At 42.5% G+C, this 13,836-nt stretch overlaps 1 protein-coding gene across 1 annotated transcript in view; it reads right to left on the minus strand.

The window, feature by feature from the left end:
• The window catches only part of SLC22A16 (solute carrier family 22 member 16), a 67,829-nt gene extending 57,107 nt beyond the window's left edge, over positions 1-10,722 (minus strand). The window contains exon 1 of the mRNA XM_073337041.1: positions 10,562-10,722. Coding sequence (XP_073193142.1) covers positions 10,562-10,611 — 50 coding nt within the window. The 5' untranslated portion in view covers positions 10,612-10,722. The remainder of the gene's footprint in view (positions 1-10,561) is intronic.
• Positions 10,723-13,836: the final 3,114 nt, after the last annotated feature.

Genomic DNA, 13,836 nt, shown 5'->3' on the forward strand with positions numbered 1-13,836 from the left:
TTGGGAGACAGGCCAGTCCTTTTACAGACAGCCCCCCCAACCTGAAGGAAATACTCACCAGCAACCACACACCACACAACAAAAACACTAACCCAGGAACCTATCCTTGCAACGAAGCCCGTTGCCACCTCTGTCTACATATCCGTTCAGGGGACACCATCATAGGACCTAATCACATCAGCCACACTATTAGAGGATCGTTCACCTGCACATCTACCAATGTGATATATGCCATCATGTGCCAGCAATGCCCCTCTGCCGTGTACATTGGTCAAACCGGACAGTCTCTACGTACAAGAATAAATGGACACAAATCAGACATCAAGAATTATAATATTCAAAAACCAGTTGGAGAACACTTCAATCTCTTTGGTCACTCGATTACAGACCTAAAAGTTACAATTCTTCAACAAAAAAACTTCAGAAACAGACTCCAACGAGAGACTGCTGAATTGGAATTAATTTGCAAACTGGATACAGTTAACTTAGACTTGACTAGAGACTGGGAGTGGATGGGTCATTACACAAAGTAAACTATTTCCCCATGTTTATTCCCCCCCCATCCCCCACAGTTCCTCAGACGTTCTTGTCAACTGCTGGAAATGGCCCACCTTGATTATCACTACAAAAGGTTTTTCCCCCCGCTCTCCTGCTGATAATAGCTCACCTTAAGTGATCACTCTCGTTACAGTGTGTATGGTAACACCCATTGTTTCATGTTCTCTGTGTATATAAATCTCCCCACTGTATTTTCCACTGAATGCATCCGATGAAGTGAGCTGTAGCTCACAAGAGCTTATGCTCAAATCAATTTGTTAGTCTCTAAGGTGCCACAAGTACTCCTTTTCTTTTTGTGAATACAGACTAACACGGCTGCTACTCTGAAACCTGAAATCCCACTGTAGATGTCTATGGACCAATTTGGATTTGAGTGACATTAATTCTGTCCACATTACTAAGACTTCCTGTGCTCTTTACAATCTTTGTGAAGCCAAAGGTAAGCCATTATTTCCTGAATGGACCTATGACAGCAAGGGGCTGCTGAATTAGTACACTGAGCCCAGAAAGTGCACCAGCCACAGCTGAAGTTGGATACACCTGGGCAACAGAAGCCAAGGACCCTTTGTGCTCCCATATTATGGACTTGCATGGCCCAATGGAAGAGGAAGAATAGTACCTTTATGAATGTGCTTGTGGGGGTGACTGATTGCCAGGCAATGTACTTATGATTGACATGACCGCTTATCAAATGGGGGGTGGGGTGCTGATTCACAGTATGGATCAATGTAAGGAAGTGATTGAAGTATGGATTGATTTAGCTAACTTTACAGAAGATACTAATTTCTAATTGTCCCTGATCTTGTGTTTACCTTTATGATTTTAAATACTCATTGTGTGATGCAATGCACTGATAGCAATACATTTTCTTGATGAAATAAAAAACTCTATTTATAAACATGCATTAGAAAAGTGCAATATTCACCTATTGGCAGGCCGGTCAGCTGCCCATACCACACCAAAACACCAGTAACAACAGAACCTTAAAGAAAAAAAAAATCTCCAAACCAAAAGTACATGAACAAGTGCAAATAGTGAAACCATGTACAAGATAGATGCGCCCTACCATGGCATGTCCCCTGGTCTCCTTTCCCTTCTTTCCCTGTTTGCCATGAATTTGGCACTGACAGAAGGAGATAGAGGCATCCACCAGAGAGGTCAGTCAGAAGACTGCATGGAACAAAGTTTCCCTGCTCAGCTCCTAAGGGACCCCTACTGGGAAGCTATTTATATCATAACAGAAAGATGTGGTGCTTTGTTTGAACCTATCAGAGAACCAAAAAAAGAAAACAAGTTTCCCTTGTTCAGGGGAATTATTCATCAGAGAAGATCCTCACAGCAGCTATTCAGCATGACTAGAGTATCTCTGGCACATCAGACATCACATGCCAAACATGCTCAATCAATCTGGAAGAATTCTTCAAGTATGAGATTCAGGCATTTCTACAATAAGTACCCCACAGGAATCAAACACATGAATGCACGCAGATAGACCTTATAAGAAGACATCTAGACAAGAAACAATCATCACTGAAGTTCCACTTGTCCTACTGACTTTTTACATGACAATATGAGCTGGGGCAACAGTTCTGTGCAGATGCTATCACTTGGCACAATTAAGATGTTACACTGATGCAGTTTTTCTGTCACACATCCACTCCCAAGTAGAACCCATAGGTGGACACTGATTTGAGATACTTAGTTTCTAGAAGGTTTGAAGCAATCATTTGAGAGAAATGTGGTGATGGTGTTCATAAATATGCATTTTCCAAAGCTCTATACAAGTAAATAGGAATAGTTCCTGCAAATCAGAGGAAACAATACTAAACTCTTGAAGCTACCAGGTTAAAATGTTGAGGGAAACTGTGTTATTTTCACCCTTAAGATACAGCACCGGGTATAATCCATCATGCTCATATAATATTTGCATCATGTTCCATGTTGCAGATGCAGCTTATCACGTACATTACAAAATAATTAATAATTCTGTAGAGACAGCCATTGTGGCTTTTTTCAAGTGAATGTTGTACATGACCAATTACCCATGAGTCTGAACTGCTTTTGGGTTTGGTAAAAATTATAGATTCTTACCAGTCTGTGAAACACAGCCCACAGCCCTAACTATTTAACATTTTTATCATTGACCTGCATGAAAATATAAAATCATCACTGGTAATGTTTACAAATGACACAAATATTGCGGGAGTGGTAAATAATGAAGACTGACAGAAATGCTACAGAGTGACCTGGATCACTTGATAAGCTGAGTGCAAACAAACAATATTTTTAACTTTAATTTTAATACGGCCAAATGAAAAGTCATACTTTGAGGAACAAAGAATGTAATCCTTATTACAGAATGGGGGACTCTATCCTGGGAAACAGTGACTCTCAGAAGGACTTGGGGGTCATGGTGGATAATCAGCTGAACATAGCTCCCAGAGCAATGCTGCAGTGAAAAGGGCTAATGTTATCCTTGGCTATATTAATGGAAATATCAAGTAGGAGTAAGAAGGTTATATTACCTCTTTATTTGGCACTGGTGTATCTCCTCTTCGATCTCTATTATTAGATCTTGTCTTAACAGATAAAGAGAAACTGATCACAGAAGTAAAAATTAACGGTTGCTTAGGCACAAGTGATTATGACTTGATCACATTTACAATGTGCACACAGAATTAAGGTCAGAACAGTAATATATACACTTAGTGCTTTAACAGGACCAATTTCACAAAGCTGAAAACAATTACGAGCCATAGCAACTGGGAGGAAGAATTTAGTCAGGAAAATGTGACTGATAATTGGGAAGTATTTAAGAACACTTTACTAGATGCACAAAAAGCCACAATTCCACAATCAAGGAAGGTGATGGTACTGGTTGAAAAAATGACCTGTTTTAGAGTGGAAGTGAAAGCCGGTATAAAAAAAAAAATCACAACATACAACAAATGGAAAAAAGGGGAAATTGATAGTAATGAATATAAATCAGAAGTTAGGAATTGTAGAAAATTGGTAAGGGAAGCAAAGGGACTCAAAGAGAAATCTATGGCCAGCAGAGTTAGGATAATAAAGAGTTACTTAAATATATTAAGAACAAGAAGAATCCTGACAAAGGTACTGGTCCATTACTACATGAAAATGGAAGTCTTATCAATAATAATACAGAAAAGGCAGAAGTGTTCAATAAATATTTCTGTTCTGTATTTTGGGGAAAAATAAATTATGTAGTCTCATCATACGGTGATAACACTCTTTCTATTCCACTAGTATCTCTGGAGGATGTTAAACAGAAGCTAATAAAGTCAGTTTTTTTTAAAATCAGCAGGTCCGGATAACTTGCATCGCTGGATCATTAATGTTGAATTTGAAGAAGTCTTGGAGCAAGCTAACACTGTGCCAATTTTTAATAAGGGTAAATTGGACATCGATCCCAGGTAAGGTAATGGAGCGTCCAATATGAGACTTGATTAATAAAGAATTAAAAGGAGGGTAATGTATTTAATGCAAATCAACATGGGTTTATAGAACACAGATCTTGTCAAACTAACTTGTAGTCTCATAAAAAAAAGATATGAAGTTTGGTTGATGAAGGCAATAATGTTGAGATAATATAATTAAACTTCTGTAAAGTGTTTCACTTGCTACTGCACAACTTTTTGATTAAAAAACTAGAACAATATTACAGATACTGGATATGAACATGAGGCTGAAGAGGATCCTAATGGGAACAGGAAAGAATCCGCTCATTGTTCTTCATGATGGAACAAACAATACTGCTAGATTCTCCCTGGGATGCATTAAAAAAAGACTGTGCTAGGCTGGGGAAGACAATTAAAGAAATGGAGGCTCAGGTGATCTTCAGCGGGATTATACCTTTCCCTAGAGGAGAAGAACAAAAAGCAAGACAAGATGATGATGATCAGCAAATGGCTCGGACAACAGTGCTATAAGGAGGGCGTTGGGATATTCAACCGTTGGGAGACATTCACAGACAGACAATGGTTCTAATTGGATGGACTCTACCTGAGTAGAGCAGGAAATAGATTTCTGGGATGGAGGTTAGCACAACTGATTAAAAGAGCTTTAAACTAAGAATTTAGGGGAGATGGTTGGGAGATACTCATGTAATCTTCACACCCGATTCTAATATTGAGTGGAAGGAAAATCAAGTAAAAGGAGCACAGCAACAGAGAAAGGAACAACAGAGGGTAGGAGAATAGACAACAAAAGGAAAGATAGAGCCAGTACTACTGACAGTGACAGTCAGGTAGGTGATGATGGCAGTAAAATGATTACCTAAATTAGGCAAGGAATACGCATGAAGCCAAGCAGAAACAAATAAGATGTCTGTACATCAATGCAAGAAGCCTGAGTTAACAAAATGGAGGAACAAGGACTATTGGTGCACGAAGTGAAATCAGATATTATAGGGACAACAGAAACATGGAATAGTAGTCATAACTAGAACACAGGTACTGAAGGGTAGGTGCTGTTCAGGTAGCTGTAGAATAAGGTGGTGATTAGTTGAGTTATCTCCAGTGTCAGTATGCCAACATTTTTATGGCTGATTTAGAATATCGCTTCTTCAGCTCTCATCCCCTAACGCCCCTACTCTACTTGCACTATATTGATGACATCTTCATCATCTGGACCCATGCAAAAGAAGCCCTTGAGGAATTCCACCATGATTTCAACAATTTCCATCCCACCATCAACCTCAGCCTGGTCCAGTCCACACAAGAGATCCACTTCCTGGACACTACGGTGCTAATAAACAATGGTCACATAAACACCACCCTATACCGGAAACCTACTGACCGCTATTCCTACCTACATGCCTCCAGCTTTCATCCTGACCACACCACACGATCCATCGTCTACAGCCAAGCTCTGCGATACAACCGCATTTGCTCCAACCCCTCAGACAGAGGCAAACACCTACAAGATCTCTATCAAGCATTCTTACAACTACAATACCCACCTGCGGAAGTGAAGAAACAGATTGATAGAGCCAGAAGAGTTCCCAAAAGTCACCTACTACAGGACAGGCCTAACAAACAAAATAACAGAACGCCACTAGCCGTCACCTTCAGCCCCCACAACAGAACCACTAACCCAGGAACTTATCCTTGCAACAAAGCCCGTTGCCAATTGTGCTCACATATCTCTTCAGGGGACACCATCAAAGGGCCTAATAACATCAGCCACACTATCAGAGGCTCGTTCACCTGCACATCCACCAATGTGACATATGCCATCATGTGCCAGCAATGCCCCTCTGCCATGTACATTGGTCAAACTGGACAGTCTCTACGTAAAAGAATAAATGAACACAAATCAGATGTCAAGAATTATAACATTCATAAACCAGTCGGAGAACACTTCAATCTCTCTGGTCACGCAATTACAGACATGAAGGTCGCTATCTTAAAACAAAAAAATTTCAAATCCAGACTCCAGCGAGAAACTGCTGAATTGGAATTCATTTGCAAATTGGATACTATTAATTTAGGCTTAAATAGAGACTGGGAGTGGCTAAGTCATTATGCAAGGTAGCCTATTTCCCCTTGTTTTTTCCTACCCACCCCGCCGACGTTTTGGTTAAACTTGGATTTATGCTGGAAATGGCCCACCTTGATTATCATACACATTGTAAGGAGAGTGGTCAGTTTGGATGAGCGACTACCAGCAGGAGAGTGAGTTTGTGTGTGTGTGTTTGGGGTGGGGGGGTGAGAAAACCTGGATTTGTGCTGGAAATGGCCCACCTTGATTTTCATACACATTGTAAGGAGAGTGGTCACTTTGAATAAGCTATTACCAGAAGGAGAGTGAGTTTGTGTGTGTGGTTTTTGGGGAAAAAAAAAAAAAGGTGGGGGGGGGTGAGAAAACCTGGATTTGTGCTGGAAATGGCCCACCTTGATTATCATACACATTGTAAAGAGAGTGGCCACTTTGGATGGGCTATTACCAGCAGGAGAGTGAGTTTGTGGGGAGGGTGTGGGGGGCAGAGGGTGAGAAAACCTGGATTTGTGCTGGAAATGTCCCAACTTGATTATCATACACATTGTAAGGAGAGTGATCACTTTAGATAAGCTATTACCAGCAGGAGAGTGGGGTGGGAGGAGGTATTGTTTCATGGTCTCTGTGTATATAATGTCTTCTGCAGTTTCCACAGTATGCATCCGATAAAGTGAGCTGTAGCTCACGAAAGCTTATGCTCAAATAAATTGGTTAGTCTCTAAGGTGCCACAAGTACTCCTTTTCTTTTTGCGAATACAGACTAACACGGCTGTTACTCTGAAAACAGTGGTCTAGGACTCTTTGCATGGCATAGATACATGCTTTACAGTAGCTGAAAGCCTATGCTGGCGTACAGGTGTAATTCATAAAGTCAAAATGCTGAGAACTTCAAAACTGAAAGGTAACTGACCGTGAAATCCAGTGATGATCCAATCTATTCTGAACAAAAAGAGCTGTGAACGATGCTTGTAGCTGTTTCCACTGATTCACGCTGACTCAATGGGCATTCTAAGCTTCAGAGTGACACACACAGTGACAATCCTGGAATCTTATTATATAGATTATAGAAAGACTGTAGTCTCTTCATTGTTATGGTTATGTGTAGCTCTGTTAGAAAGTGGACTATGACCACCTGTTTCTCCACAGTAAATTGAATGAACCAAAACCAATTGTCCTTAAATTTCTTAAGCATGTGTATTCATATCTGCCAGAATTGTGTATTTTGAGAAAGTCTGGAAGTAATCTTTCAAGGCATTTTTGAGATAAGAGAGGTTGGAAAATCAAAAATACACTCTGTACAATTATCTTCTTTTTCTCTACGCAAGGAATGGTGTCTGAGTACTTTTGAGATGGTTGGGTTTTTTTGTTATTTGATTAATCTTTTGTGAACATTGGGAATTCCATGAGGCCCTATGAACATATAGTAATTTACAACGGGGGGGGGGGGGCGGAGAGGAGGGAATATGGCCACAACAAGATCTGTGAGCTATGACATAGGAGAGGGAATATAGGACTCTATATGGGAAGGAGGAGTCTAGAAAATCTCTGAGTGAAAAGGAGAGGGAGAGTCTATCACTGAATGGATGGGCTGGAGACAGATAAGGCCCCAACAAGTGGGAAGGAGAGGGAAGGCCTGGCACATGGAACTCAAATACTGCTGCTAGGGCAATGAGCACATATAAAAGCTTAGATGGAATAGTACAGACCTGGGGTCTGGATGTGGCAGAGCTCCAATGTAGGAATCTCTGGTCCAAAGCAGTTTTTATAAGCAACACAGTCTCCTGCTGAATTTATAAACACTGGAGTAGTTCTTGCATTGGGTTTCTCTTTGCTCCAAATTGTAACAACTCCACATAACATAGTACAAGTTTTCACACACCAGCAGTGTAAAAAGATTTTTTTAAGTGAAGTAAATCAACCAAAAATCTCGTTAAAATAAAGCTAAGGTAGCAACTGTACTATTAATTGATAAGAATGCTGTAAGAGCATTTCATTTATTAAGCAAAAAACGTAAAGTTAGAAAATTTGGAGTCAGATTTAAAATCAAGTGTTTGAAAGACAGGAATTTAGATCATTGCAGTTCAAAAAAACCTATACATCAGAAAGTGTAGAAATATTTCACCAAGAAATCTACAAATAGGGAAAATCCTGACCCCTTTCCCCTGGCATTTTTCCCAGGGCCTGCTCCAGGCACCAGCGTTCCAAGCAGGTGTCTGGGGCAGCAATCTTAAAGGGGCGGCAGTCCGTACGTAGTTAGAGCGGCATGGTTTCTTTTGCCGTGGCAGCTTGTATCTTCACAGTCCCGCAACGGCAATTAGGCGGCAGTTCCCTTCTTCAGGCGGCAATTTGGCGCGCTGCCTGGGGCAGCAAAAAGTGTAGAGCCAGCCCTGATTTTTCCTCATCTGTTTTAATTAAAGTATAAGCCAAGACTCCCCTACAACCCCACAGAATGCTCTACATACCTACTTGTAAACTGCAACCCACATCCACTAGTGGTTCAGATTAGGGACTGGAATCCTGACTCTCATACATCCTATTGGTATGGATAGCTCATATATTACTCTCTATATTTATTCCAGACTAAACCATGGCTCAATTCACCATTCTGTGATGGGCTAGACACCATACTCTTCTCCATTTATCTTCCCAATAACCATCAGAGACTTCACACTCCAAATACAGGCCAGAGAGCAACTTTTAAGCCAACTTTCCTGAATTTATGAACCACAGACAACCTCCCCCACCTCAACTCCCCCCTGGCAATAACATACTCACCTTCATAATATAGGTTTCAGATTCTCCTATTACTGATAGACATCAGAAAGGGAGAATGCAGGTTATTATTATTTATTTTTATTGCAGTTAGTGCCAGATAGCCTCAATCAGGATCACAGCACCATTGTGTTAGGCACAAGTCAAACACAAATGGACACAGTCCTTTTGTTGATAACAGCAGACCATACTGCTATAATTCATATATGCAGCAGGGAAAATGTAATTTTTTTGTAGTATTAGCTCGGTGTTTCTTTTCAAACATATGTTTTATTTTAATTATTGCAATTTTCTAACATTGGTATTACAAATTATCTTTTTACGTCCTTAATGACATATTTTGTTTTGAAATGGCTTTGAACAAAGCCATGTTTTGACTTTTCAGTGATAACAAACCTGTGTATTAACGTACTTTTACAAAAACTGGGATGAGTTGAACAAACGGGAGTGGGGGGTGGGGAAATAAAAGCTATGAAACATTGAGGAACTGCTGAAATATTTTAAATGAAATGTTAAATGCCATAGCTTGAAAATTATTGTCATTTATTTTTATATCAACATTTTGTATGCACATGACAGAACCAATATTTGAATGGCTGTAGGCACCAAAGTAGATTTTGAAAGGGAGCCAAATAAAAAAAGGGATTAGCATTAACTGGGCAAATTTAATGCTTTTAACTAAAAGTGATTTTTTAAAAAAATTAACAGTTGGCCATTCTTTACTGTATGATCTGGAGCTTAAAATAATCAAACCAGTTCCAAAATACTATCAGTCATATTTGGACTGGTCAGAATCTAACTGTGCAAGAACTATTTCAACCATATATAGCACATGATTTATATGAGCTTATAAAAATAGGCTGACTGAGGAAGCTATTTGATTTTCTAACAAGGATTCTCAGCTGTAGTACTATGCATGATTCAAAACTAATAAAACACACCATTAAAGCAGCCATTTCATGACAGATGAAGGAGATCATTTTGGGTTAAAAAAAAAATCTTGTTAGGCAATGATGTCAACCCTAAAAACAATAATAAAACCATTTGAAAAGGTTACTTACATTTATGGGGAAGGGGTTATACACCCATAATAAGCCAAAAAGAAAAGGAGTACCTGTGGCACCTTAGAGACTAACCAATTTATTTGAGCATAAGCTTTCCTGAGCTACAGCATGAAGCGAGCTGTAGCTCACGAAAGCTTATGCTCAAATAAATTGGTTAGTCTCTAAGGTGCCACAAGGACTCCTCAGTTTTTTTGCTGATACAGACTAACACGGCTGCTACTCTGAAACCTGCCATAATAAGCCACGACTATCGGTTTCTCCAGCTGTAACCTCTTGAAAACGTGTATAGCTCAGGCTGAAAACACATTACTAAGTTTTTGTAATGTGGGCCTTATCCCTGTGAGGTCCTGACCTGAGCTAGTGTGACTCTGACCACATGCCAAAAGAACCACAGCGGCAGCAGGGTCTCGCTCCCGCGGCTCGCAGCCAGCCGGGCGGGTAGGAGGTAGGTCTGACTCGGCATTTCGAAGCGTGACAGCCCCCAGGGGGGCCAGCAGGGCGGCGACCCGCCACGCTCCCCCTGGCCCGTGGGTCCGGCAGCCGCTGCCTCCCAGGAGCTCCCCCGCTGCCCGGGAGCAGGCTCAGGAAGACTCAGTTTCCCTTGGAAAACACCCGCCCGGCCCCGCGCTGGGGTTCCCTCCCGCTACCTGCCGAAGTGTCCCACGGAGTCGAAGAGGCGCTCCCAGTGCGGAGCCATGGCGGGGGCAGAGGGGCCGCGTTGCTGGCCCGGCGGCGGGCGCGGGGAGAGTCATTCTCCCAGCCCGGCCGGCCCCCGCCGCTCCTCCGCCCACCAGAGCCTCGGGTCCCGGCCGCCGCTAACTCCTCCCCCTGGTCTGCACCGCCGCGCCGGAGACACCCCCGAGCCCGCCCGGACACCAGGGGCTGCCACAGAATTGTACCGCTGCCTTCCAGCTTCCCGCTCGAATGATCTCCATAGCCCTGGCCAGATACCCCGGGGATGGGCACCCTCTACACCCCTGCGCTCCGTGAGGGGTCCATTGGAGCCCCTGCCAGGCTGTGAGCAAGGGTGGGCAGGGACTTTCCATAGTGTACACAAGGAGGACTTGTGGCGCCTTAGAGACTAACCAATTTATTTGAGCATAAGCTTTCGTGGGCTAAAACCCACTTCATGGGATGCATGCAGTGGGAAATACAGTGGGGAGAGAGAGATGAAATGAAAAAATGGGTGTTGCCATACCAAGTGTAAGGAGACCAAATTACAGTGGGTAGGGCAACACCCATTTTTTCATATTCTCTCTGTATATATATATATATATATATATATATATATATCTTCCTACTGTATTTTCCACTCCATGCATCCGATGAAGTGGATTTTAGCTCACAAAAGCTTATGCTCAAATAAATTTGTTAGTCTCTAAGGTGCCACAAGGACTCCTCAGTTTTTTTGCTGATACAGACTAACACGGCTGCTACTCTGAAACCTGTCACCATACTATACACATGTACATAGGCCCTTGACCTGGATGAGGCCTTGAGGCATGACCACAGTATACATAATTCATTCCTGCTTTTGGCCGGTATGCCCGTCTGTTCCCAGAGTTGCTCCCCACTCACCCCTCATCCTTACGCAAAGTACGCAGCTGGGTAGGGCACCAGGAAATTTGGGGCACCACATTTCCTGGTGCCCTGCACAGCTGCGTGCAGCTCCAGTCCCTGCTTTGCCCCAGCCTCACTCCCCTAAGGACTCCAGAAGCGGTCGACCCTGCACTCACTGGTAAGTAGAGCAACCCAGCCCCAGCCTGCTCCGCTCCCCTGGCTCCCAGCCACGGTGCCGGCAAGTGCTGAGGGACGGTTCTCCCGTCCCCTCAAGCCTGGGAGCCGGGGGAGCAGAGCAGGCTGGGCCCGGGTCACTCCACTTCCTGCAGGAAGTGGCCAACCCTTCTCCCCCATGGAGGCCTGTGGCCCCACACAGCCCACCCCCCAAAATAGCTAGGGACGGCCTTGCAGCCATAGTGTATGTCATACTTGGGCAACAATGCTAATCATTAATCAAGTACAACAAGCTATCAGCCCTTTAAACTCAATTCCACAGTACAGCTCAGGAAGAGGTCCTCGTTAAATCACAGTTTACCCGTTATTTAATCATTTAATATTAAGCCTTCCCCCCCCCCCCCGGGGGCGCTGCTTAGGGCACCAAAATAGCGAGTGACGGCCCTGCCTCTCTCAGAAGAACCTAGGCTCTATCTGCCATTAATTTGTATTTGGAAATTAATTTGTATTTGCTGAGCCACATCCGTGTGCTTGGCCCTGTACAGACTGTTCTCATTAGTAAGTGCCAACAATGCTCTGGGCACTGCACAAGACACCAAAATGCGGACATCCTTGTCCTCAAAGAGCTTACAACCTAAATTTGACACACACAATACAGTTCAGGCAAATATGATGCACCATTTGAAAGCGCAGTCTCAGACGCATGCAATTTTTTTGCTATCTAGTCTGGAATAATTTTCTGCTGTGTAATTAGTATAGTGAAACAGTGACCATCCATTAATAATTAATCTGTTTGTGTAAAGTAAGATACAGGGAGAATGGGAGGTAGGGGAAAGAGAGGAAGGAATTTGCAATCCATCAAAATCATCATGAACCAAAGGTATTGGAGAAAATTCTCCCTCTGACAAACAGTTATGTCCAGAGGGACAGGACCTTGATCTTAAAGGTTTAATCTAAAACTCTCACGGTAAAAATAAAAGCTCAAAAATTAAAAAGTTGCCACGTTGGGATACTTTTTATAATTAATATTACATTATCACTAATTGATTTATATACTCTATACATTTTAATTCAAGCTGATTGAAATTGTTCATTCATTGTCAGCAAAAAATGGCCTTTTTCGGAAACAAAATTTGTCACTGAAATTTGTAGCATTTTTATTTTTTCATCTTTAAATTAAAAATTCAAAAACCAAAAATAGTTTTGTTTTAATTTTCATTTTTCCCTTACTTTCTTTCCCTTTTCCCATTTTGTCACTGGAGAAGGATAGGGAGAGGAAGAGGGGGGAAAGGCTGGGTTTTTGTAGTCGAAAATTCAGGAAATTTTGAATTTTTTCCACAAAAAAAATAATTTTCTCAGATAACATCGTAGCTACCAGGAGATGGAACAACAGTTAAACATTTCTTAAAGGACAAAAAGAAACTTCAACTACTATGCTATCACATTCTCAAGTTAGTAAGACAGTTAATATACAAAATCATAGAAGATTAGGGTTGGAAGAGACCTCAGGAGGTCATCTAGTCCAACCCCCTGCTCAAAGCAGGACCAACCCCAACTAAATCATCCCAGCCAGGGCTTTGTCAAGCTGGGCCTTAAAAACCTCTAAGGAAGGAGATTCCACCACCTCCCTACGTAACCCATTCCAGTGCTTCACCACTCTCCTAGTGAAATACTTTTTCCTAATATCCAACCTAGACCTCCACCATTGCAACTTCAGACCACTGCTTCTCGTTCTGTCATCTGCCACCACTGAGAACAGCCGAGCTCCATCCCCTTTGGAACCCCCCTTCAGGTAGTTGAAGGCTGCTATCAAATCCCCCCTCACTCTTCTGCAAACTAAACAAGCCCAGTTCCCTCAGCCTCTCCTCATAAGTCTTGTGCCCCGCCCCCTGATCATTTTTGTTGCCCTCCTCTGGACTCTCTCCAATTTGTCCACATCCTTTCTGTAGTGCAGGGCCCAAAACTGGACAGAGTACTCCAGATGTGGCCTCACCAGTGCCGAACAGAGGAGAATCATCACTTCCCTCGATCTGTTGGCAATGCTCCTACTAATGCAGCCCAATATGCCGTTAACCTTCTTGGCAACGAGGACACACTGCTGACTCATATCCAGCTCCTCATCCACTGGTCCTTTTCTTCAGAACTACTGCCTAGCCAGTCGGTCCCCAGCCTGTAGGGGTGCATGGGA

The sequence above is a fragment of the Lepidochelys kempii genome, chromosome 3 (genome assembly GCF_965140265.1).
Source record: "Lepidochelys kempii isolate rLepKem1 chromosome 3, rLepKem1.hap2, whole genome shotgun sequence".
NCBI classification, from domain to species: domain Eukaryota; kingdom Metazoa; phylum Chordata; order Testudines; family Cheloniidae; genus Lepidochelys; species Lepidochelys kempii.